The 27689-nt window shown below is 43.7% G+C and overlaps 1 protein-coding gene across 1 annotated transcript in view; it reads left to right on the forward strand.

Moving 5' to 3' along the window:
- Bicc1 (BicC family RNA binding protein 1) overlaps nucleotides 1-27689 on the forward strand; it is a 212239-nt gene that overhangs the window by 120350 nt on the left and 64200 nt on the right. Inside the window, 1 exon segment of the mRNA XM_005070782.4 lies at nucleotides 1636-1705. Within this exon segment, the coding sequence (XP_005070839.1) occupies nucleotides 1636-1705 (70 nt within the window).

A 27689-nucleotide genomic window follows, 5' to 3' on the forward strand; every position in this document is an offset into this window, starting at 1 on the left:
AAGTCAGCAGCAACATACAAGAGATGCTTGACCCCAGCATCAAGGACGCTGTGGGGCTCTGGAGCAACTGAGGGTCCGCTGACTCAGCCCACAGCAGGCAACTGTTGTCTGTGCCAGCCAAGCGCTGCCATGAATTCCTTGTGCTGAGTCCACCAACTTTTCCAGAAAATCAGAGATTTGAATTGGTGTGCCAGATTCTTGGATCTTCAAATGTTGGCCCAGCTTTTAGAATCCGTGACAGCAGACAGACAGAATACATGGTTAGGTTGCCAGCCCTGTTGATTTATGTAGTTAACTCTAAGTCAGTATTACAAAGTAAGGCCTGGCATTGTGGCACATGCCTTTAATTCCAACACTTGGGAGGCAGAGAGGCAGAGAGGCAGAGGTGCAGAGGCAGAAGCAGGCAGATCTCTGAGGCTAGCCTGGTCTACAGAGAGAGTTCCAGGACTGTACAGAGAAACCCTGTCTCAAACAAACAAACAAAAAAAATTAAAAACAAAACAACAGATGGCCTATCTTGAGTAATGACTGATGGTTGTTTGTTCTTGAATTGGTTTATTCTTTCTTCATGTTACATATTACATCTTGAATTGGTATATTCTCTCTTCATATTACATATTAATACATATTATATCTTGAATTGGTATATTTTCTCTTCATATTACATATTACATCTTGAGTTGGTATATTCTCTCTTCATGTTACATATAACATCTTGAATTGGTATATTCTCTCTTCATATTACACCTTGAATTGGTATATTCTCTCTTCATGTTACATATTACATCTTGAATTGGTATATTCTCTCTTCATGCTATGAAGTGAGCAGACATGTGGAATTGAGAAGGAAGGAGGGACACTTTGTCTTAGAGACTCTTGATTCCTTTTGGATTTGCTGACCATCTCTTGTGTCTTCTTCGTTTCCCTGGTGGCCTGCCTAGTCATTGCCTGCCCCGTTTCCAACCCTTGCTGTCTGTCTCCTCTCATTCTTTATGTGCTAGGCTCCTTTGCTTCCATTCCTCCTGCTGGTATTATCTGCATGCAAGGGTGGGAAGTACTGTAGTGTAAACACCATCTTGGCCCACGTGAAGGATGCTGGGAAATACAGCCTTATAAAGGGATTCTGTGTTTAGAAGCATTTCATCACTTTTAATGAAACACAAATGTGGCCAGAGTGAGACATTTTGGTTTTTTGGGGGCGGGGGGAGGGAAATCTTCATTTAATATGGCTTACTCCATAGTTTAGTATTACAAGAATCATGTCTGGTGTATTGATGATCCTGTTGGGTGAATTTTATTCAGTACAAGTATCTCTGAAGGTCCTGGCAACAGGCTGAGTTAATTATGTGTCCATGTACTTTTAGGTCTTGTTTCTGTTAAAATTCTGGAATCGGGGAGAGAACAACACAGACTTGGATACTTTCAATAGATTAAGGGCTTAGAAAAACACATCTCATTTTCTTCCTCAAGCTTTTTTAAAAAAAGTTCACATTGTTTTAAGCTGAGATCATTTTGTTGTATCAACACAAAGCTAGAAACATGAAAATAAGAATTTTTTTAAACATGTGAAAAATCTTATCTGTAAATATAAGTTCTTAATTGAGTCAATATTTTTTCTCTTAATTGCTGACTCAGATCATGGAAGAGACAAACACACAGATTGCATGGCCATCCAAACTGAAGATCGGAGCCAAATCCAAGAAAGGTAATTTGGGAGCGGGGAGTAAGTATGGTTGAAAAGTAAGATGGTGGAATTGCTGCATGTTATTGCTGGAGAAGTAAGCCTTTGTTCTGTTCATGTTTGACCTCAAATACTTGTCATATAGCCGTATTTGGGGAGGGTATTTGTGATCAAAATAAACAGGCAGCTTTGCAACAGCAGAAAAATATTCAGATAACACTATTAGAATAAAAAATGTTTTCATAAAAGATCGTACCAGTAACCTGTGATCTCAAGAATGTCTGTCCTATCAGTAGCCACCAGGAAGGGCAGTTCTAGACTGTGTCCGACTGTCTAGACCTTAAAGTTCTTTTGCTGTCACTGCCTAGACTTAAGAGCTGTTGTATACTGTGCCTTCCTTCCATGTGAATGGACCCTAGACTTCCTTTTTCAAAGGAGTCTTCTCCATCTACCTGGCAGTATTAGACCCACTGCATTTTAGAATGGACATTTCTCTGTCCTATGCCATCAGAGCACTGCCTAGAAACAGGAGGAAACCACCTGCTTAACTTTTTTTTTTCTGGAATTCTATGGCATTCTCAAATGTGACTTTCCAGTATGTATTTTAAAGAATATTTTTCTTTTGCAAATACGATGTTGTTTCAACAATTCTGATGTGTGTATTTTATGAAGAATACGAGCGTCTGTAGCCATCAGGGGATAATACAAATGCCACCACACGATCCAACATATAACATTCCTGCAAGCTGAACCCTGTCATGTGGTCTGGCCTTTCTCTTGCTGCGGCTGTTGAGTTGGTCTTTTTGTTCCATCTCCTGTGACTTCATTGTTAACCGCTATTTTAACACTGCACAGGGGCTCAGTTTTCTTTCATGTTTTAGTTTAGATTTCCTTATTTTGTATTCTCATCTTATGAGACTTATGGGATAGAAATAATATTGTAGAATATTTTGTGTGTGTGTGTGTGTGTGTGTGTGTGTGTGTGTGTCTTGACTGTGTCTGCTTTTGACCAAACATGGCATGCCTACAGAAACTTTTTATTTATCTCATGGTGACAAGGATTCCGGACTGCTAGCATTAAACAGTCATAATCATACAGGCTGAGTCTCTATGTGTAATTCCAAGTCTGTGTAAGCCTTGTATGTCCTTGTTGCTTCTAATTAATTGAGTTCTCTTGTCATGTGTTGGGCTGCTTTCTTCTCACTACACAGTAGAAGAAACCGCCACCAGTGGATCATCTGTCTTGTTTAAAAAAAAAAAAACCAGTTTTCTAGTTGGGTAAATTGAAACTTGAGCGTACTCTGGGGCCTCATTCCCTATTGTCAGATATTTTTACTTTAAGAAATGAAATTAACTTCATTTCTGGCTTAATAAAAATGAAATTTAAACCAGTCTCCCAAGGAAACATGAATGTTGGGATAGTTTGGGATGATTTCGGGTAGATTGTTCATGTATCCATGGTGAGATTTCCTCCCATTTGAAGCAATTGATTTTCTAAAGAATGGTTCAGATTGTGGTTTGGATTTTAGAGAGTTAGGGACCACGGGGATGAGCAGGACCATGCCTTGTTTTTTGAATGGCTTCTGTCACGGACATTCTCGGCCCTGTGGGGTGCCCAGCCACATTCCACACCCTGATGATGTATCATATGCTTCGGAGACGAGACTGTTTCAGCAGTGAGTTCAAGAGCATGTGGGTCCATCTCCACCTGGCTGAAGCTAACCTCGGGAGCTGTGCCTAAGAATTGACTGCTGCTGGCTCAGGTCTAACACACTTCATTCTAGTTTTTAATTATTTATGAAGTGCTCTGATTGCACACAGTGAGAAGAATGTGCCAGAAAGGAAGAGTTGAAAGTGTACCTCGGAGGAATTTGCTGTCCAGCTGACGTCATTGCCGTCATTATTTAAACACAAAGCTGATGAATCAGTTCTTGGCCTAACATCTTAACCACACCCCCCACTTCTTAATATGTAATAGGATAGACATATATATGCCCATTCTTTTAAAATGGTTTAATTCAGCGATGAAGTTTCATTTTATTCCGTAGCTAGTAAAATTGAAAGTAAACAGCAGGAGGGCTCTGGAAGGTAATTATTTGCTCATCTGGTGGGCCGTTGCCTTCCGTGTCTGTCTGTTGTAGGAGAGAGGGCTTTTTGTTTTCGAGCCTTCATCGTTTCCAGCTCTCATTATTAAAGAGACTAATGTATGCATGTATTGTCCTGGGCCCTCGCCATGTACTAGATGACTGTTAAATCTAAACCCTAAACCCCAACGTGATGCTAAGTCTGAGGTGTGAGAATAACCCCAGTCTATGCTGAGGGACAACCCAGCTGTGGGTTTGCATTGTATTCTATTTTAGCTTTTACACTGCTCTACTTAATAGTTGAGTCTACACAAATATTTTTTCATGGTCCCCACTCTCCCTGTCTGCTTCCTTCTTCATCTTCCCAGAATTTAGCCTTGTGTTTTCCAAATTAGCTTCCAGTAGCTCTCTTCAAATCTTATCTTCTTAAGTCCTTCCTGCTTTATCAGAATGGCTGCCTGGGTGCCTGTGCCGCCTCCCTGGCAGAAGTGCTGGTGGTTACTGCCTGGCACAGAGGCAGAAAGCCAAAGCTTGAGTTTGTTTCAGTTAAGAAAAGTTAAATTCTTTTCTGGAGCTCACCAGTTCTTAGATAGTGGCCCAGGGAGGGATGGGCTGGGAATCTGTGCATTTGACAAGTTCCTCTAGTGTTGTTAGGGTCAGAGTTTGGGAACCAAAACCTCACCATCTGAGAGAGAAGTATGATTGGTCACTAGGGAGATGTGAAGTCAGAGGCAGGGGTAGGGACAGCCACTGTCTGTCATGGTGTGCTAAGAGCCACACCTCTGCAGATAACCTGTCATACTCTTTGGCCATCTTCGTGGTCAGTTAACACATGGCATTTGGAACGAAGATAACCCAGTGTTCTCTGTGTGTTCAGAACGGCTCCGATCAGAAGAGCATCGGCTGTTTCGTCTTCCCCTTTGCCCTCTCGTGCCTTTCCATTCTGCTCCCCTCTCTTCCTTTTCAGGCCTCTTTCCTTTCCCTCTGCCCAAATGCTTGGTAGGATGGGGTAGGGAAAAGCTCAACAGCTATTTTCTGCACGGTATCTTAGAGAAGGACATGCAGACGGGCTGGCACACATGCTGTGTGTGCAATGTATGTGCATGCGCGTGCATAGACTGGGAAATCAAGAATTTTTCTAACTACTCCCCAGAGTGTTCGGATTATTGGAAGGTTCATTTAAGCCAGGAAGAACTGAGAACTTAAGATTGGAGCAACGGTCATCTCAATCAGTGACTCCAAAATTCTCTTTGGGGAGTCATGACTAAGAAAAATAAATACTTCATGTTTCTCCTGTCTAGTATGAATTTGTTTTGTGTGGGAGAATATAAAATTGAAGCATTTGAAGCCAAAGAAAGACATAGAGAAAGCTTGAGGTCTGTGCTAGTTAAACCAGCATTTAAGGACTAAAGTGTTTAAAACTACAAAGTTTTACTAACCCTGGAATAACTTCAGACTGTCTTTTCTATTTCTGAGCTACAGCCTGTTTTAAATGAAAGGAAACTTCATTAAAATATGAATAGCATTTTGAGCAAGTTTGCTTTTCCAGATGGAATTCCGGTTAGAGCTGCCCTAACACAGAGATAAAAGTGGTTTGTAATGAGAACTTATCACATTTGGATGACTGCACTGTGAACACAAATTGGATGGGTCTGCCTCTTAAATTAGGTAAATATTTTTCTTACTGTCTTCTCTTTGCTTCTAATGGCTTCATTAGTCTGTTCGTAGACTGGTGAAGGTAAGTGAGGGTCAGAATTAAAGTTTTTGTGTCCAACTCCAAATGCCTGGGGGTCAGCATTGATGAAGCTGTGTTCCAGAGGTGGACGAAGTGAGACACCAGTCTCCACCCGGGCTGTTTCAGTGACAGATGATGGTGGATGGATGCCCCACTGGACCAGTAGGGGTGCCAAACACTCTGAATTGCCGGGTATATGTTCTGGCTTGGAAGTGAATGGTACCACATCTGGCTTTTCTCTTCCTCCCAAAAGAAACAAAAGAAATCACCACCATTTCCATGAGATTTTATTATGTTTGGTTATATTCCCTTAGTACAAATGGGTATCTATGGGTCATCTTAACATGAGAAAAAGCCACATACTCGTTTCTTTTGTTTCCATGGGGAAGTGCCTTAGAGAATATACACATCTGACTAGCTAGTGCTACGGTGTTTGGAGGAAAGAGAGACAAATGGCCCAAAGTGTTCCTGTCGGGGAGTGTGCAACCTGTTAGTGTGTCAGAAAGTTAACCAAGTGGGTCTCAGTGAGGAGAGTAGCATGCCTGAATGAATTAGAAAACAGAATGTGAGGACGGTGTTCGATAAAGCCTTCAGCCACGTCTGTTGCTGAGTGTATGCGCAGATGTGCTGTTAGATTGTGACTTTGTGTGTGTGACGAGGAAAAGCTTGGTAGTCCGTTCTCTAGATGTTAAGAGCATACATGTTGTGTTCATCAATGCAGACCTTGCTTTGTCTGTAGCATGTAGTCGGCCCTCAGCGCATATTTGGTCATGATAAGACCGGGGCCGCTGATGCCCATGAGTCCTTGTGGTTTAGAATGATGGCTTTTCCTGTATGAGTGGTAGCCATTGTTCTGAGCAGCACAGGTGTTAATCACACACTCTCTCTCTCTCTCTCTCTCTCTCTCTCTCTCTCTCTCTCTCTCTCTGTGTGTGTGTGAGTGAGTGTGTCTATGCATGTTATATTGATGTGTTCTTGGGTGTTCATGTAGGTGCACATGCATGTACATGTGTAGCATGTGGTGGGCACTAGTGTTTGACATCTGGTGTTTTTGGTGACTCTCCACTTTAGTTTTTTGTGACAAGATCTGTATTGAGAGCTTATCAGTCTGACTAGGATGCTGGCCAGTGAGCCTCTGTTGTCTCTCCCTGATGCTGGAGTTGCAGGTGTATGATACTACACATAGCTTTTACAAGGCTGCTGGTACCTGAACCTTATGCTTGTGATACAGGTGCATGACCCACTGAGGAATCTTCTGAGCTTATAGGTTGGACTTTTCTAGAACCTCAAATCCTAATCTCTCTAACTAAATGCCTTTTCCCGCCCATACCTGTGAGAAAATACATTTCTGGTATCTTTCCTTAATCTAGGCTGCTCTGCAAAGATGCCTACTAATGGCAGTAGCCAAGAATAGCTAGTGATAATCATACCAGTTTCATTATGACCCAAACCTTGGAAATTGCGGAGCTCAAGGATGGGTAGAAGTTAGCTCACCCTGCTTATAGTAACACCCGTCTTTTCAGAGTTTACGACTAAACACAGAACTACTCCTATCTGGGGCCTTTGATTTTAATTTGATAAGTTCATGATATTTCTTTAGGATGAGACTTTTAAATAATCCTTAAGCTAAACAAGTTCAAAAAGGTAGATTTGGGAGGAAGTTAAACTCAGAATCTGTTACAAGTAGGCTGCAAAAGTTTGTTTTTCTTTTAGATCTTTGAAAGTAGTATCTGACTACTCAGTGACTTTTATGTTTCTTCTGGACAGGAAGAATGGGCACTTGATCTGTGTTGGGTATATTACATAGATGCTACCTCATCACACGATGATGCTAAATTGACCTCTGAGAGTGGAGACGTCATGGGGGATGTAGAGCAGCCCCTGTCCTTAGAGACAGCAACCTAGTCTGGACTTCTAGGAGAGCAAGCCTACAGCCATGTCTACGTCTTTCTACAAATCAGCCTATTTATTTATTTGTTTGTTGAGAGAGAGAGAGAGAGAAAGAGAGAGAGTGTGTGTGTACACCACAGCGTGCATGTGTCAGTCAGAGAATGGCTTGTGGGAGTCTGTTTTTGCCTTCTACCATGTGAGTCCTGGGGTTGGCACTCAGACTGTCTCACTGGCAGTGAACACTTTGAGCTGCTGAGCCATCTTGCTGGCCCCTTGTTCTTTTTCCTATATAAACATTTTCTTGGTGTATTATCCACTGCTTGTAGTGGTGGGTTTCATTACACTGTTTCTACCCAAGGCTATGGTGTATTTTGAGTGTGTTGAGCTCTCCTATCCCTCCTGTGAGTTTCCCTAGGCAGTCCTGCATTCACTTACATGTCCTGTGTGCATATATGAATTCATGTGTCTGTCTAAGTCAGTGACACTGGTTTTTCTTGGTCTGACGTGTTTCTCTTAAATAAATTGATCTCTGATGCATCCATGTTCTTACAACTGATAGAATTTCATTCTTCATCATAATTAAGTAAAACCTCATGATGTATACATGCATTTTCTTTATCCTTTCTTTTTGAGTTTTGGAACCAGCCATTTCTAGTTCTCAATACTTCCAGTATAGTGCTTATACAGTTAATGTGAGCTTTAGATGCTCATTGTTACTCTCTGTCCCATGACATGAGAATCTTTTTTGTAAATATTGTCAGGTGTAAATGGTTGAGAACATGTCACATACATGGAAACATGGCACATAGCAAGGCAGGGAGAGACAGAAATGCCGTGTGGTCCATGAACAAGACCGAGGACCTGAACTTGGGCTCATTCATGATGTCCAGTCATTTCCTTTTTCCTCTTCTGAATGACCCTGTCCACTGTATCGCTGCTACAAGCTAGCTGTTGAGACAGTCTTACCCCCCTCTGTACCAGGGATGGAGGTGAGCAGTCCTGTAGCTTTCCAGTTTCCCCGTGAAACCCGATACTATATATCTGGTAGCTTTTTTTGCTTTTTGAAAAGTCATTTTCCATTAACTTAGGAAGCAAATGGATTTGACGTTGAATTGAGCTGTTAGAAAATAATGGAAAAGGGGAAAGCGATGACAGGACAATCCAGAGATGGGGAGACATCTCCGCAAAGGTGTACCTGGTAAGAGTGTAGCCTAATACACAGTGAACTCTTAAAAATCAACAGTCACCAGGCCAACAGCTTAGAATGTGCTCTAAGGACCCAGTGGGTACTTTATGGAAGAAGGCAGACAGATGGTTAGTGAGAGACCTTTTGCGGCTTCTTTCTTAGTACTGGGGCGTATCCGCCACACATCCGCTGCATTGTGGCTTTCCTGATTGTCTCCATTCAGCAGTGTGCATATATATAGGCAGTCCCCAGTGTCTTCTCTGGGCTTGAGAACTCACTTCTTAGCACTGAATAGTATTCTCACGAAGGACGTCTTGGTTTCCTTACACAACCTGTTTGATGGAGTATGACTCTTTCCACTGTACAGGTGTGCATGCATGAGCACACACACACATATATGTGGTGTGTGTGTGCATGCATGTGTGTGTTATGTGTATGTGCATGAGTGCAGTGCATGTATGTATATGTGTGTGAGTATATGTATGTAGTGAGTGCATGTATGTAGGCCAGAGTATGAGTATGTATGTGAGTATGAGTGTGTATGTGTGCATCTGTGTGTGCATATGTGTGTGTGTGCATGTGTGTGACTGTGTGTATGCTGTGTGTGCAGGTGTTTGTGTGAGTACATGTGTGTTGTGTGTATGTGCGCATATGTGTGTGCGTGTGTGAACTAATAACGCGCTGAGAGAGGATATACCTTGTTCATGGTGACAGAGTGTTGAAATTCATATATTCTATTTTGCAAGAACAGTTCATTTTAGAAGCCACCTTGTAATTGGTTTTGAGTTACATGGGTAACTGTGCGAGGGCAATCACCTGTTTCATCTCAGTGAGGGCTGTGCTGTGCCTCCTTTCTGCGGCTTCAGAGCTTTGGGACAGCCTTTATCCTCCGATTCTGTGCCCGTGCCTCCCTTTCTCTGCTGGCATGTGTGTCTGTGATAACGGTGACAGTCCCTCTGTTCCTGACCACCATTGCACATCACAGTGGCACTGCTGCTTATTGTCATGGACTGGGAACGGGCACCCAGTTTCATTGCCTTTCAAATCCTGCGTGGCCCTTTCCTGGCTTTGCCTCTGTTCTGTCAGTCATGGCACTGCTGGAACAGACTCCGGTGACATTTTTGGCCTGTCAGTAGCAATTAAATTATTCCCATAAAGGACTTTCGCAGTCGCTGACAGTACTGAACTGTCATGTGGCATTCCTCATTAGCTGAAGATCAGAAATCACGGTGGCATCTTCTTCTCACCCAGTGGCCCCTTTGGGGCCATTATGGAACAACTGGTGGCTAATTGCTGCATTTTATACGGGCCTTGATAGGAAGAGGCATTCATATCAAAAGATATTAAAGAGATTTCAAGGATGAGGAGGCATGTTCCCTTTCTGTCTTTGCTGCCAGAAATTACTCTGAAAACAAAATAAGTCTTGCCTGAAACAAAAATAAAATCCCAACCTGGCTTTAGTTACTTGGTCTATGCAGACATTGTCACTTCGTATTGTTTGAAGACAGCTCATTCTAACACATAGTTTTGGCATCAGAATTTCTCAGAAAGGTAACACAAGGACATCTTCCTGGTCAACATGCAAATAATTTTATTTTTGTAGCTGTTTGAAATGCTGTTGTATGTATGTGGAGGATGACCAGATAACAACGTAACTCCGCAAATTCCTGATATCCCTAGCAGGTTGAGTTTTCTTTCTTCTACAACCAAAGTGATTCATCTACTTATATGTTTTCATGTTCTGTAAAGTTTTCCCAAGTAGAATTCCTAGGTCACAGGATGTGAGCAACTTCAATATTTCCCAGATTTTTCATCTTGTCTTCCAAATGACTGTTGGGCTCCTACCATGTGGGAACTGAATTCTGGGCGGGAGAGAGGACGCCTTCACTTTTGGCCAGCATGGTACTCTCCCAGCCTCTGATACCGATGAGAAGTACTACTCTTGTCCAATTTGCCTCCTAAATGAGTAGACTGGCGGAGCTTTTTCCGTGTGTTCATGGAATGTTGATGTTCTACTGAGAACTGACCCGTCCATCCCTCATCCTGCCTGGTGGCTCACATCCTTTCTTTACCATAGTGACTTGTGTTGTTTCTAAGTTATTTTTCTACTGAGATGAAGTATTCTTAGCATTTCTCTCTCACTCAAATGGCTTGTTTCTGTCTATTGACAGTTTAAGTAATTTCTGGAGTTATTCCTATTCCAAACTGCAAAGAAGTGAGTTGACTTTAAATAGCAGTGTGTTTATTTTTGAAGACTTTTTTTAAAAAAAGGTGCGTGTTAACATGCAGAGCATTGGAATGCTAATGTAAATCACCCAAAGGTTAGATCTCTGGTTTTAATAGCATGAAAATGTGTCTGTGTTAATTTTGTCAAGACATAAAAAATTGTTGCAAATATTATACGAGAGTCATCAAATTCCAAAGTTTTCTTGGCAGAGTAGAAAGGATACCCAATAAATTGGTTGGCTTTATTTCCGAGTGTTGGCCTTTAGTTCCCTATTCTAATGGCAAAAGTTTCTGAATCGTTCCCAACATCAATTCCAGAGAAGAACGAGTAACTTCACTATGTTATTTGGGGTCAGCTTGCATTGTGTTTCTGCCCTGTCTCCATTTCTAGAGGTGTTTGTAAATAGGAGTATTCAGATTTAGGGATGGTTTTCCTACTCATGGCATCCAGTCGCTTACCAGGATGGACACCATCTTCTGGGCTTCGATCACTTGAGAGGTGCCCATGCCTTCTCTGTGTGATCTAAACTGTCACTCTCAAGTGTGGCACTCCACTTGGAGCCCTGGGTCTGTCTGCTTAGTTTAGAATTAGGTAAACCCAGAAGAGGGAGAAGAAAGGGAAGTCAGTTTTCATTCACCAAAGATGTTCATATTCGAGGTCAAACGCCCATGTCCTGATTTTCTTTGTTTCACAGCCTAATGAGTATTATTTTCACCCAGTCCACCCAAACATTCTCCTTGGTAACTATCTAATAGATTTTTATACCATAGGCCATTCATTTACAGCCTAAAAAAATGTAAAATCACCTTCTAAAATGTTTATTTTTGTTATTTTATTCTCTCTCTCTCTCTCTGTGTGTGTGTGTGTGTGTGTGTGTGTGTGTGTACACATACATATGTACATACAGATTAGTGGTGTCCGCTGACAATCTTGAGCTTCCTGTCTCGGGTGCTGGGAATCGAGGAATCGAACACTTGTCCTCTCTAGGAGCAGAATGCACTGTTAAGCACTGAGCCATCTCTCTCACCGCCATAAGATGTCTTCAGCTTAGAGAGGGAAAGTTGCATTTCATTATAAGCAGACTCAAACATTTTGAATTGTTTTGTGTGAACCTAAACCTTGATTTCTGCCTTATTTTCTAAACCAGCATGGCCATTTGCACATTTATCTAGTCTATGCTCAAAGTGAAGGGCCTCCTCCATCCTTTTTTTTTTCTCTCTCTTTTTTCTGTCTTTTCTTTTCTTGTGCCACTAGAAGTTGAATCCAGGGTTCTCATTCAGCACTGTCACTGAGCAACATCCCAGTCTCTCCACCCTCCTTTTCCCAAGCAGCTAGCCTCTAGTCACCCTTTCCATCATAGGTGGCTTCTTCCAAACCTCCAGACGGAGTTCCAAACTCTATCTCCACACTAACTCAGCTCCTCACATGGTATGTGTACTGATTCACACCTGAGTTTTATGGACGCTTTTTCCTTCTGGGTGGAGACTTACTGGTATCACATGCCTGGTGCCTGACCATTGAAGTGATCAGTTATAGCTTGGAGTTCACATGATCATTAGATTTAGGATAGATACAAAGCTAAGGCAGTGGTGGCTTTTGTTATTCTGGTATCTTTTGAAGAAGGAAAGAAATAGTCCCAGCACCTAGATGCCAGTGTTCCTACTGAAAACAGTTAACACCTCAGCAGAAGAAACCAGGCAAGGTGTTTGAGACCACTGGGAACAAGACTAAGGTGATGGCCCTCTCCAGTCTCAACAGCTGACCTCTGTCTCATGACTGGCATGAGTAACTATCTCTTCCTTGCCTATTCTGACTTTAGCTTACCTTTCTTCTTCATTCTAGATTCAGTCTCCTCATATTATTAATGAATTGCCTCTATTTCCTTGAGGGCTTCCAACCTAACCCTGTTCCCTGCTTACCTGCCTCCCTTAGAATCACCCACAGCAAACATGTGACGCCCATATGTTGGTGCAGAGATAGGAAGAAACCCTGGCTCATCTTCCCCTTTTGTCAGAGGTGCGCTTTGCTTAGTGGGTACTCCAGTGAGATGGAAGGGGTTTACTAGAGAAACATGCATCTTAGTTGATGCCCTCGGGATTGTTAGGGCTGAGGATTCCTGCTCTGCTCACCTAAAAAATTTTTTTAATGTTATAATTTGACATTGACACTAGAGTAGCTTGGGAGAGAAGGAAAGTGGGGCCCACAGCCAAGGAAGGTATTTTCAGGTTTTTGTAGTTGCTAGTGTGGATCTCCAAAGGTGGGACAAATTTGCATAATGGGAATCACAGAATAGGATTAAACCCGGGAAAGAACATATGCTTTTGGAAGATGGGAGTCTAGGGAAGAGAAAACACTGGCTACACCTTGAGGGACAATGATCCCATGAGAAGCTTCTCTACCCTGTAGGCATTGGAGAGCCTGGGACTCAAGACAGAATTTTATCGTCAACTGGCTATGCCAGTTTGATTGAGCCAGGAGTTGGTTGTTTGCCTATTCTTTTGGATACTGTTGGTATGCCCTGGGCCAGCCTCTGAGCGAGTACCCCAGCTCCAGATAGCTGTTTGCCGTGCATACGGACAGCTCCTCTCCAGCACTGGCCTCTGCAGACCTGCCTAGGCACTTGGGCAGCCCTGTAGGAATGTTCTGTGATGCGGAACAGCCTGGAGTGCTCATGATGATCCAAGGAAGGACAGCCCTCATAAAGGCAAGGTGGGAGCCAGAAAACCTGTGCCTGTCACCTCCCTCTGTAGGGCACCTGGATACCCATTGTTCACATCTCAGCGTGTTCCGGCAGAATTGAGTCTTAACAGTGACTGCTCCATGTCACGAGCATCATTGACTTGTCTTTGTCCTCAGTCCACTCCCTGACTGACCTGTACTCCTGTGGCTGCCTTCTGAATTTACTATCATGGGTGACACAAACCAACCAAGGCTCTTGTCTCAAGGTCTTTTGGAGGGAACCCAGACTAATATAGGCATCCTGGATACCTGCCTTGAGCTAATGAACTCGGGATCCTTGCCTAGGTTCATTGACAGCTCTCTTATCTTGAGAAAAATGACTGCAGTTACCTTCAGTGGGTTCTGTGTAGAAGTGCAGATGTATGGCAAGATGATTTAGAGCTCATGACTTGTTTTAAAAAATGAAAGGCTCCAAGCCATCTGCAAAAGCATTAACATGTTCCCAAGTGGAACATAGGCTTGCAACGTGGTTTCTAGGCACATTAGATTGTTGTCAACAAAAAGAAAAATATACACTATAGAGAGAACCAAGAAGAAAAAACTTCCAAGACCCACAACTTCAGCATCCCAGGAAAAATCGCATCCGTGTGTGAGCAGGGAGAGTTCCTGAGCTCTTGCCCTTGGAGTTCACCCAGGTGGCCAGAGTTTCCAGATCCTTGGCAATTCTGATGTAACTCTTGCTAGGATAGAAATCACTGCTGATCAATCACAGGGGAGGACCAGCCACCAGATCATGCCCGTCAACCCTCCTGAATGTCACAATGTGTGACTTGAGCCAAGCTGAGAAAATATTTCTGTTTCTTATGGTCCAGTTGTTAGAGTGTGCTCCATGGAGAATCTGCAGAAGTTACTCGATGGTAATAAACATTTGATTTCCCTTCTTTTGCTGTTCTGCGTTATGATCACATTCACAACCAGAGCTTTGGAAACTCGTTGCTGGAGGGGAGTTTTATGGACAGCGGCAAGAGCACTGCCTTTAACTAAAGGCAGCGTGAATGAGCCATCCTATCTAAGGCCCTCAGCCTTGGGACCTGACATCTGGCCGGGAAAGGCACCCTTGCTGGGGTGGTCCTGACCACCATGTCATCCTACGAAGTGAAGCCCTCGTTTTTGCCTGACATCCCATATATTGGTTCTTATTTTAGACAAGAGTACCTCCCCTGCGCCCCCCCACCACTAAATCTGTCAGACTGTTCTTAATTCAACTGAAAATGAGTTTACATTTAAATATATTTTGGAGTGTTCATATGTGTTGCCACCGCCAATCGCGTGAATTAAATGATAAAAAATTTTGACCGCTTTTTAGGAACTTCTTTTTTCTTATCAGAAAGCATCTATGTCCACCGTTAATAGGAACATTGCAGGAAAGTAAAACCAAGTCCTGTGAGCCTTGGAGAAAGGCTTTATAAGAGAATGGAATCTAGTGGGGAAACTCCTGGAGAAGAAAGCCATACAGTTCATCTAATGTTCAAGGGTGCCCATGACAACAGTGGTAGCGGGGACAGAGCTGACACGGGGTGCTGGTACGAGATGAGCGTATTTTTTTTTGTCTTATGATTTTGTTTTGTTTCTTCCTGGAGCAGTGGCAGTCATTCGAGTGAGCTTCTAGACTGAGAAAATGCGGAGTGGACATGAACTGTGGGAGCCATCCTTAGCCCTGCGCTGCCCTTTGCAGGTGTGAATTTGTGGTAACTAGTGCTAAGGGCAGAGGTGCACCAGATGCTGTGTCCTTCTGCTCACACTCGCCTGTTAGTGACACAGAGTAACGTCAGGTCACAGTCCTCACCCTTCTGCTGTGGTCACGGAACTCATGACTGAGGCCGATCGAAATCTGTTAGGTTCTCAGCTCTTTGATTAAACAGGCTTGAGATAGTTTCCGGAGTTTCTGAGGTAGCGAGGAGAAACGTCAAATCTACTTAGAGGTGACAGTTGTCTTGAAGAGGATGTCTGGGTACTTGAGGGAACTACAGATGGCTTGGGGCAGCTGTTTCCAGAAGGTGCAGCGAATGCACACTTCGCCAGTCGGAGCTGAGTGTCCAGGTGAAGCCAGCGTGAATCCGTGGCTGCATTTCTGAGGGTCACTGGGCCTTTTCCTACTTTTTTGTCTACTTATTAGTGAGTGAAGACACACCCTTTGTTGGAGACTGGTGTAGTGGCTGTTGCAGAAGGCCTGAGGATGGACTCTGGGTGTTTGATGAGAAGGTAAAGGAGTTATAATGAGGATGATTAGGGAACATTGCTTGGGAATCTCAATGGCCTAGGATACCTCTGGCCTAGGGCATCCAAGTCACCATAGTAGGGTGCTGTGTCCAGAGAAATGAGAGGGTATGGTTGTGTTAAGAGTGAAATGGTGTCCGTGTCTGTGCATTCCTGGTCTCAGAACTGTTCATCATCTTTAGGAGTGCTAGCATAAATCAGATCATATTCTTTGAACAAGTAAAGCAAAACTTGTGGATGACTTAAAAACACAGTAAGCTGGAAACAGTGTTGATGCAGTTGCAGTTTAGGATATTGTATGTGACTTTAAGACGGGAGCAGCCAAGGTCACGTTCCTGTAGTAACAGTTGCATGAATGGAAGGACGTCTTATATAACGGCCCACCAGTGCTTAGCAATCCAGTTTCCAGATGTTCCAGGCGCAAACACCTCATAACTTATGCATGTTTCCCAGGGGGACTTAACATTATCAGTCGAAAAAGAATGAATACAGCCATGATTCTGAAGTGTTGCATAATCCAGGAACTTCATAACTTCCTGCTTATGTAAGTCGTGGTCACATCATCTCATGGCTCTTTACAAAGGGGAAAACAAAATGTTTCTTGCAATGAAAAACTGAAGGAATTTGTGTGTATCGTAGACACCTGTGATTCCTTCCTTCTTCCTTCCTTCATTCATTCATTCCTTCCTCCCTCCCTCCCTTCCTTCCTTCCTCCCTCCCTCTTTTTCTTTCTTTCTGTAAACTGAAGATGCTTAAGCAGTTAGATGTGATCTGACCCATCTCTCTGCCTCCTTCTCCCTGCCTGCAGCTGTGAACATCCAGGTTACTTTGCAGCCCTCGGACATCAAAGGCTGTGCTACTACAAAGCCATGCACAAGATCACTGGGAGTCACACTGAGTGTTCTTTATCCCCCAGCTGTTCCCTCTGTGCCAGGACTGCTCAGCTTGAGTAGCCATTTATGCTTAGCTTTACATAGTACACCCCAACATAACACTTTACATAACACAGCCCCCCCACCGTTTTTATAAAATAGAATAAGCCCCTAAAATAATAGCTTGCCTCATTGTTTTTCTGGTACCGCTAACTTCATGGGGAGCTCAGTGCATTGAGATGCCCTTTGCTCTTAGAAGGTGCCAAGACCCACTTGCAGCATATTGATTGCTTGATTGCTAATGCCATTTCTTTTAAAAGCCTGGTGATTTAAAAAGTTTCTCCATTATCTTTCTTATACCCCTGAGGGATTAGGTTGTTTTTCATGTGTATTGTAGTTTTAATTAGGAAAACACTCAGTGTCATGCACACATCTCCCTTTCCCCATAAACTTAAAGCTTTTGCAATTTTGAATGAGAAAAAAAAATTTAAGAATAAAAAAATGAAAGAAAAGTAAATGCGGGACCGGAACAAGAGATGTTCCGACCGCTCACTGCTCTTCTAGAGGTCTTGGGCTCGATTCCCAGCATGCACATGGTGACTCACAACCACCTGTAAATCCAGTCCCAGGGGATCTAATACCCTCTTCTGGTCTCCACAGACACCATGCATGCAGATGGTGCACGTACATGCATGTAGGTCAAACGCGCGCACACAGAAAACAAATATAATTCTTTTAAAAGAAAGAAATGGATATTTGAGACTGCACATTGCAGGTTGGCTTCAGGGATTTCTCCTCTCTCACACTCTAAACGGTATCTTGCTGCACCTGGAACTGCTATTGCAGATGCACCACTGTGTCTGGCTTTGCATGGGACCTGGGGTTCCCACATCAGTTTTCATATTCACACAGCAAGCGCTTTACCCGTGGGCCATTGCTCCAGCCCCATGCTGAGAATCTTAATCATGGAATCTTTCTGATGCCCTCAGATAATGATGGTATTACGCTTCATAGGCACAAACAGATGTCAGCTCTTCAGACCCATCATTCTGTGTTACTAAAATCGTGCAGTTGCTTTAGCCTTTTGGGTGACTATAATTGGCCTTCTTGGTGTGAAGACATTAAAGATACACCTGTCACCTGGGAATGCTCCACGGTTGCTTTTTGAGGTTGAGTAACTCAAATGATGGAAAATATCTCAAGGAACATGGTTACTCTTGAGGAAGTCAGACCTCAGAAGGTGGTTGTGCAAGATGAAACTTTATCCTCTTGGAACTTGGCAGACTCTTGGGACCAGGAGGAGGAGTGTGTGGGTGGGAGGAGATACCCGGGAGAAGTATCTTGAGAAAGGTAAGCAACTGATAAAAACAGCAGGAGTGCTGACTGTGCTGACTCTGTCTCAAACATGGTGGGTTTTAGTGCTGCTCTGTTCAAGACCAACTAGGGGGAATTTTCTGTGGTAGAGTAAGAATTTAATATATATGTGATTGAAATTCTCACTTTTTGGTTCAATTTTGTGTGTTTGCCTCTCTTTGAGAATGCCTAATGCATAACGATCTGAAAGTTGCCTTTCATTTTTAAAAGATTTGCCTTGTTACAGATGGGCATTTGGTTGGTTTGTCTGTGTTGTTTTTGTGTGCGTATCTGTGCACCCCTTGCATGCCTGGTGCCTGTGGAGGCCAGAAGAAGGCCTTGCATCCTCTAGAGTTAATAGGCAGTTGTGGCTCAGCATGTGGGTGCTGGAAACAGAACCCAGGTCCTTTGGTAGAGCAGCCAGTGCTCTTAGCTACTGAGCAATCTCTCTAGCCCCAAACAGCTAAAGTTTTTAAACAGGTGAGTTCAGAAATTATTTTCATCCTCTAGATTTACAAAAGGATTCTCAGCAAATTTTCTGTGAAAAGGGACCCTCAGTTTGCATTAAAAATACCTTTCAAACTCGATTAGATATTTAGCAGCAAACTAATCAGTTAATGGCTACCTAAAAATGATTTGTAGTTGGAAGTTTCTCATCGAAGCAAAGAGGAATAGAGAGGTGTTTGCAGTAAGCTGAAGCCTGCAATGATTTATTTTTAATGTATGTGTATATGTTTCTGTGAGATACTCTGGTGTGGGGGGGGCATGTGTGCACACAGGTGCCTCCAAAGGCATTAAGAGGCCATCTGATCACCTAAAGCTGGTGATTGTGACACTGGTGGTTGTGAGTTGACCAGTGTATGGGTGCTGGGATCCGAACTCAGGTCCTCTGGAAGAGCAGCCAGTGCTCTTAACTGCTGAGCTGTCTCTCTAGCCTCAGTGAACGGCGTCTTAATGATGCTGAACACTATTAATATGCAGGAAGACTGACTAAATGCTGTCATTTGTCTTTCATTGGTACAAGCCTAGACTCTGTGGGTTTATGTTTTCTATTTTTTTCCCAGACGAATTTCTGAGAAGAGAAGGTCTTTGAAACAGTTAGCAGCCTGAGGGCAATGTCACATGCAGAGGGAGTGCTGAGAAGTTCCATGAGCCTGTGAATGAAGGGTAGCCATCGTGACCACAGGCCTGTATGAATAAACTGAAGGTGTAGTTTCCGCCCTTTATCCTTTGTCTTCTGGGGCAGTGTTGTATGATTCTCATATAAAACAAAAGCAAAACAAAAGAAACCGATGCCTCCTCTAACCTAGCTCCTTCCTTGGGCATACCTGTGTCATCAGGGAAGCTACTGTAAGAATCCCAGAAGTATGTCCACACTACATCCAGGTGGAGATTGCTGTTAGAGGTGACACTGGTAGGAACCAGCTCTCTTCTCGAAGTCACTCCAACCCCAAACATCCTGACTGATGCCATCCCGCTGAGCCTGCCCCTGAGGTTTGCTGAGGGTACAGTTAGAATGGCTGTCCTCTTGTTGACCTGTGTACTAACCTTTGGATATTGCCCTAAGATCACAAGCTGAACTACTGACTATTGAGGATGTCGGGGCCATTTGCCACATTTCTGTATGGCTGGCCTTGGCTGTGCAGAGGCATTTGTCTTCATGCCAAGAGATTCTTCCCTGTGGTCAGTGTCATGAGATGTCCCCGCTGGGCAGCTGTTGAAAACTCTGTCAGACTTTAGGCTTCACTGCTGTCGTCTCAGATCCCGTACCCGGAAGCGGGGAGCACAGTAGTTGACTTATCTTAGGAGGTGGTTACCCACCCCTGCCCTAGAGAGGGTAGCCTATACTTCATTTCAGGAAAAGTCCGTGGCTGTTGACAATAGTCCGCACAGGAGTCTGGACAAACAGGAAGACGGCAACACACAGGCCCAGGCTGGGTTTAATTATACCTCTGCCACCCTGACTCTGACCATCAGCCACTAATGGGTAGTGACTGCTCCCTGGGACCTGCTAGCTGGACATGGATTTTTTTTAAGGTCACTGTTTCTGCTCAGGTGCCAGTGGCTACTTAAATTGGAGTCTGTGATCATTATGATAAAAATGTTCATTCTGGGAAAGTTCGAAAGCTCTTTCTGGTTAGGATAAGATTTTTGGTGTGTCTTAGCTGTGGTCTTTGGCTCTAAATTCCTGCAGTGCTGACATAGTTGAGTTTATTTTTGTTTTAAATTCAGTCCCTCACATATCCAGGCATACATATGGATTCATAAGCACTTCGCCTCTACCTATCCAACGTGAGAACTGCGTGAGGAAGGACTCTTGATCTGGAACATTTTTTCTTCTCCCTTTATCTTGACGCTGAAGCAAATTGGGAATATTTCTTTGTCATCATAATTTCAGGGTTTCAGAATCATGTTTGGATTTTCAGGAAATTGGTGGTAACATTAGATTAGCTGGAAAAAAGAAAGACCCACCAAAAATTTTAAATTCTCAGTAAAGAGGCAAATGGCCCATTTTTTTCACTCTAAGCAAACCTCTTTCCTGAGGGAGTGTGATGCCAAGTTTGCTGCGGCGTTGGGTATAACTTGACCTTTTGGCACATGGAGAAATCATTTTCTTTGTCTATGTATTAAATCAACGTTTTGGGAAGGGAGAGTGCTCTGTGGTCTGTAATAAGAGGGCAGGGATGCAGCCGTGTGTCCTTCCAGAAGTGCCGATGTGTTTAGTTTCTCTGCCAAGTCTATCTGGGGAGGGTTGCACTCCCTCCCTAGTGCAAAGGGGATTCTCATTCTCCAGGGGATAAATTTCAGTGGTCTTTCTGGAAAAGGTGGAAGTGAAGAGCTGTGTGAGGTCAGCACGGGGCAGGTGCTCTCAGTGCTCAGCCGCACACAGGACACCTGTGTCGTACCCCTCCTCCCGAGGCTCGGGGGCCATCCTGGAAGAAGGGGGTAGACAGACTGGAGTAGCAAGAGGTCAGGAAGTCCCAGAGACAGACACTGTCTCCTGGGAATGGCAGGAAACACATAGCAGCCGTGGTTGCCTGTACAAGAGCTGCACAAGATCGAGACAGTCAGCAGTTCCAGCATGGAGTGGCGAGGGCCTCGGGAGTCTCCATCCCAACTGAGGAGCTATTGATAAGTGGTCACTTCTAGAACAGGGGAGCCACTTTTCCTTAAGGGTGTGGCTCCTGGCAGGTAGACCATGCTCCAGTCACTGGCCCCGTACCCATGAGTGTATGAAAAATGAACAGCATTAATATAATATAAATATTGGTGGTATCGATTATATATAATATATAGGTGATAATAAGTATAATTAATACATATTATTGTATGGAATTGTATTATATAAAAATTTCAAGGAATCAATAAAAATAACTATTTTTAAAATAGGGATAGGCTACAGTATATCCACTCCTAACTTGAGGTGAGTTGATCTGCCACATAAAGTCTCCATCATTTATTCATTTGTGTGCAGGCATACGTGTTAAGGTACACATGTGGGGGTCAGACAACAACTTTGTGGAGTCAATTCTCTCCTTCCACCTTAGGTATTGAACTCGTATCACTAGGTTTCCATACGGCGAGAGCCTTCACTGGCTGACCTATCTTGCTGGTACCCCTTCCTTTTTGAGAGGAAGAGACAAATCTCCAGAAGCAGTTTGTTGTAAGCATGCACTGTCCAGGTGAAGATGCGTTGACTGCATCTTCTGTAGATCCCCGCTGTTGTTTCCCCTGTGGCCTGGTACTGACTGCTTGGGCAGGGTGTGCTGTCTGGATGCCATAGTGAAGGGTTTTTCTTCTTCTAGCTCAAGCTGGTTGAAATAATCATCCCTTTTGTGCTCTCCTGAGGGCAGGCACCTTTGGTTGTCACCGTGCTACACATTGTAAAGTCTTGTGATGATGCCTTTAGGACCCTTGTTCTCCTGTGTTTTGTGTGTATGCAAATAAGGGGTTAGTGCTATTTAGACTTCACGTGTATTAGACAAGATGGGGAAGAGACTACAAAACAAGCATCTCTTCTGAGCTGACGATATTGCCATCACAGTACTGTAGAAGCACAGATCAGGATACACGGGACTTGGTTAGATGCAGATTTATTTTATTCGGGGAGAAGTCACTTACATAAGAAACCGATGACCCGCAAGTTCTAGCTCCCAGGATCCACACCCAGGCTGCTCTCCGTGACTCGACTGGAACCAAGAGAGAGAGAGAGCTGGCATCCAGGACTCCAGACCTAGCCTTCACCCATCATATCTGCACCTGTGACCATGCCTAAATGGGCGTGGTCAGGGCAACATGTGTGGGTGGGGTGGATATCTCACTATACAGTATTAGGCAGCAGCCTTATTCCCTAAAGGGAACGCTGTCCCTTGTTCCGGACGGCGAGCTGAAATGTGTGGCCATTCCAGAAATGCTTCAGTAGATGGATGCTGATAGGAAAAGCTGAAGTCCAAAGCCCACATTCCCTGTCAGCCACCTCTGTGGCTTTCATATGAAAGTGATATATTCCGTGTCATGAGTGAGGAGTTTTGAGCTACAGAGAAATTCGCAGAATTCTAATCCAGGCCCCAGACTGCTTGCTCTTAGTTCCTCAAGGTTAGCACGTATTCCTCAGTGCTACCCTGTTCTTAAGCACATGAGTGCAGGGTGCCCTCCCTAAATTCACACCCCATTCTGTCTTCCTGTATTTGATGCTTCAGCTGTAATCCCAAGAGTTAGCTTGACTCCTGTTTCTCTTGACTCCTGTTTCTCTTTGACCCACCATCTTTTATCAGGTACAAAGTACCCTCCATTGTTCTTGGTAAGTGCCGTTGTCTCTTGAGAGATACCTGGGAAGGAAGCAGGCTGGCCTGGTTCTGCCCACATAATTCAAACCTTCCACATGTGGAAACACAAGTATGCTTGCTGGTAGAAGGGGTCAGGAGAGCCTTGCGACTACACCTCAGCTGCCCTATAGTAGGGCTGGGCAAAGCCATCTTGCCGTTGGAATAAACCCATTTCTGACAGAAATGAGGGGATTTCTGTGTTGGTTTGAATGAGAATGACCACTATAGGCACATATATTTGAATACTTGGGTGCCAGTTGTGGAACTGTTTGGTAAGGATCAGGGGGAATGGCCTTGGTGGAGGAAGTAACGTCACTGGGGATGGGCTTTCAGGGTTCTGGAGCCCACGTCATTCCCCGTTAGCTCTCTCTCTCCATGCCTTATGCTTGTGGATCAGCTGTGAGCCCTCAGCTACCGCTCCAGTGCCATACCTGTCTGCCTCCTGCCATGCTCCCCACCATGATGCTCATGGGACTCTAACCCAGAACCGTGCGCTTCCGAATCGGATGCTGTCTTTTATATCTAAGGTAATTTCTATTTCCTTCGTTGTTGTGTGTTTTCACTGACAGATTAGCACCTGACCTGTACAGGCTGTGTTTCATGCCTGGGTTCTGAATTTCATATTTAAATAAACGAGCACTTCCCTGTTCTCTGGTCTGTGGGCATCACAGGGACTGTGACAGTGTGGGCTGGGTGACCACCGGGACACGCAAAGCCATGGTCCCGTTAGAATTCCATTGTAAGTTCCTGCCCATAAAAGTCTTGAGGTAGTTCCTCCCAGCGCACACCAGGCTCTGAGGCCAGCCAGCACGAGGGGCCTTGATTTATGCAACAAGGGAAAAGGCAGAGTGAGAATTATAAAACTCCCGGTGTCACATTTTTATACTTGCCTCGCAGAAACAATTTCTCTCCGGTAATTCTCGAAGGCCCCGTTTTTCTTCCTCTTTTGTGTTTTCCAGCTGTAACTGATCTGAAGTGACTCTATAGTTAGAACTGAACTAACTGGATTTTTTAATTTTGTCTACTAAAAAAATGTATCTCTATTTGGGGCTTTGCCCGCACGTGTGTGTGTGTGTGTGTGTGTGTGTGTGTGTGTGTGTGAGAGAGAGAGAGAGAGAGAGAGAGAGAGAGAGAGAGATTGATGGATTCAACCCACACATTTTTATCTCTTTCTAAAGAAAATCTGTAGTTTCTATCTTAGTTAGAAATTAAAATACTCATATATGCTCATTGGCACTGTGGGAGGTTGGGTGTAAATCTTAGGTGAATTCATTTCCTCTGGGTAAGGCAGGTCACTTCTAGACTTCGAGAGTCTGAGCAGGGCTGTCATTTTCTCGGGTGAGATGTCACCTGTTGGTTTTCTGGGTGATGCATCCTAACTTGGGGAGTGTGTGTGGGTTGGCAGAAGCAGGGGACCTGGCTTTGAGTCCTGGCCTGATGATGTCTAGCTGCCCTTGGATATAGTCTTTGATGGCCTTCCTTATCAGAGAAGCCAGAGCAAGGAAGGCTCCCTCTCTAGGAAGGCTGTGGAATTACAGTGTGACGATTGCCAGAGTGTGAGTGCCCAGAACAGTCCTGGCAGCATATTCTCAAGGAATGGTAGCTATTATTACGATGACCGCTGCCTGGAAATAGCGTATGTTTTTATGTCTCAGTTTCCAAGTTCATTTTTGAAATGAAAGCTTATTTCCCCCATTGAATTCTGGAAGTTTTGTGCATGTATAAAGAAAAGGACTTATAAATTTATAATTATATTTTGGAAACTTACAGAAGTCTTAAAATGTTTTTGGCTGCTCTCTGAAATTCATTTGACATTTAAAAGTTGTCAGGGCACCGTCAGGTATTTCAAAATAAGGCCATATCTGATTCATCTGGGGAAGCTGAATGTTTCTCAATTCATTTGGATTGAGGGGTTTTTGTTCCCGCATTTTCCTGGATCTGATTTGTGTGTGCATGTACACGTGCGTTTACATGTACATATGTACTTGTGGATAACATGTTTTTGTCATAAGAACACATGGAATGACTAGTATTTGGCTTATAAATATATGTTTTAGGAATTAATAGCCCCTAAATTTCTGATCTCTCCACTTTTGTTCCCAGGTTGGTTTTCTTAAGTTCTTTTACATTTACTTTTGGGTATGAGTGTTTTGCCTATGTGCATGCATATGAACCACACGTGTGCCTGGTGCCTGTGGAGGTCAGAAGAGGGCATCAGATCCCAGGAAGTACAGTTACTAAAGGCTGTAAGCCACCATGTGAGTGCTGGAAACTGGATCTGGGTCCTCTTTAAGAGCAGCAACTGCTCTTAATCACTAAGCCATCCCTCTGGCCCCTGTTTCCAAATTTCAATGTCACAGCAGGACAGGACTGAGAACAAAGTGCTATGGGAGTCCCCTCTAGGAGTGACTAGCTCATTCTGGAAGGCTTTCTAGAGGAATGAGACTTGAGTTGGCTTTAAGGTTCGAACTGTTTGCCAGATGGAGAAGGGGATGGGTGTGGGGTGGCTTTCACAGACCAGGGAAGTAACGTGTGAACAGCTAGACCTCAGAAAGCCCATGTCTCATTAATGCTCACATTTTAGTGACTGTGGCCCTAAGAAATTACAGCACGAAAGCTGTCCCAGAATTCTGCAGGAGTGGCTTCAAATTGAGAGGGCATAGTGTAGACAATGGGAAAGGATTGGGGAACAAATGGGAAGGCTGTGGGTCTTGAAGGAATATGTGCATGCCTTGGAGGGCAGGTCTTGCCTTCGTGTACTAGGGAGATTCTGAGTGACAGATGAGAGAGCAGGTGGATTGCAACATTAGGTAGTGTGTCTGATTCAGGTTAGGTGAGAGGTTCACTGGGAGTAGATGTTTAGCTGGTAGGATTAATGTGTAACAGAAGAGATCTGAATTAATATTCATGGAGTTGTGCATGATGTAACACAAAATCCGCCCTTGTGATAGCTCCTGAAATACAGTTTCTGTTCAGGTGTTGGCTTTGGGAAGAAATTTTCATTTATTGCTTTAAAGGGCGTTGGCAGTCTGCTACGTTTGAGGGGGTAGTTAAGGCAAGAGACCGTTCCTCTAGTTATGTATTCATTCTTTGTAGCCCTTAATTTGGTCAAATATTTTGTCCATTCCCACGAGAGTTATAGGGATGTGTTTCTTGCTTTAAAGTATGTTTTTATTCATGTGTAAGTGTGTGGGTCTCTCTTTGTGTGTTCCACGTGTGTGCACATGGCTCTTGGAGGTCTAAAGAGGCGTCAGCCCTTCTAGAGCAGGATTTACAGGCAGTTGTGGGTCTGTAGCTTTGGTTTCCATGATGCCCTTTAGCGTTAGAGCCTGGGGCTAGAGATAAATCAGGCAGATTTGAGTGATCCTGGCTGCTGGCAACCAAATCTGGGTCCTCTCCAAGAGCAGCAAGTGCTCTTAACTGCTGAGCCATCTGTCCAGCTCAGAGGGTATTTCAGATTCTTAGTTGAGGTTCTATACGTGTGTGCTCACACTCACTCACACACGCACACATGCATGCAGGTACCCACACACCCCTGAGAGAGGAACATTCTTAAGCTCAGACAGGCCTCAAACTCACCTCTCTTCCTCGCCTTCGAGTTGGCTGAGATTGAAGGCATATACCGCCACATTGACTCCGGAAGTTACTTTTAATTTTAACATTTAAGACTCATGTTGAGAGTGATACTAGATCTCTGCCATACAAACTGGTCAAATAAGACTTAAAAATCCTTGTCCAAGAATTAGCCTTTAAGACAACACTTGTGTTTAAAGCCACACTCCTCAGTTTCCAAGACGCCCTTTAGTTACTGGAATTATTCAGTTTTGTGCCTGGGGCCAGAGAGTTGAGTGATCAGGTCTGCTGCTTGCAGTTTAAACTAGAAATGGGGATTGTAGTGGGGGGGGGGGCAGTTAGTTTTGGTTGTTTGTTTTGTTCATGTAGGAATGGATGGATACCTTTGAGGTACAAGCGGGAATTCTAGTAGTCAGTTGAATACTACAGAATGAAGGATAAATTTGGGGGATTTGGCAAAACTAACCTCTTTCCTTTTAAAAGCAACCATTAAAGTTTGAATGCTTTTGTTATGGCTGCAAAGAAGTTTCTGAGTTGATTTCTGTAACCACTCAGAGTCAATCTGAGCATTTGGGGATTTGTATCCCCCTGGATTCATTATCCTTCCCACCTGGATCATATCTTATTTTCACGCATGTGTCAGAAGTCCATCTGGACAAAATCTAGGGAAATATTTTCTAATCATTTTCTCTGGCTCTTGTAGACTGTATTGAGGGTTTCTTGACATGACTAAGTATCCATGAGAATTAAGGTATTATAGGAGGCTCAAGACCTGTTTGCTTCTTTAAAAAAAAAACCCACCTCTTTATTGAATATATAGTATATGTGTATGTGTATGCGCATAGTGTGTGTACACATGCACATGCGTGTGGAGACCAGAAGTTGATGTCAGGTATCTTCCTTTAGCTGTGTCACACCTTACCTTTTGAGGCAGGGTCTCTCATGGCTCACTGATTGGGCTAGGCTGGCTGCCCAGGGAACTCTGGGAATCTGCCTGTCTCTGTCCTCAAGTGCTAGGGTTACAGTCGTGTGTTCTGGAAACTCAAACTTGGGTCCTCATGCTTTACCAATTGATTCCATCTCCCCAGCTTCTAAGTTGTTTACTTCTGGCACCAGGATGAGGCAGGTGGTGTAAACATTTTTTTTATTATTATTGCTGTAATAATATGCCTTACACAGTCTGTCTTGATCTGCTTAGAGGTTTATAGTTCAGTGCTAGTAAATATTGATTGACTGTGATCGGTGTTTTTTTTTAAACATTCTTTCATCTGTTATTGTCATTTAAGTTGGAGGGGATCTCTTGCCA

The sequence above is a fragment of the Mesocricetus auratus genome, unplaced genomic scaffold (genome assembly GCF_017639785.1).
Source record: "Mesocricetus auratus isolate SY011 unplaced genomic scaffold, BCM_Maur_2.0 Super-Scaffold_100027, whole genome shotgun sequence".
NCBI lineage: Eukaryota > Metazoa > Chordata > Mammalia > Rodentia > Cricetidae > Mesocricetus > Mesocricetus auratus.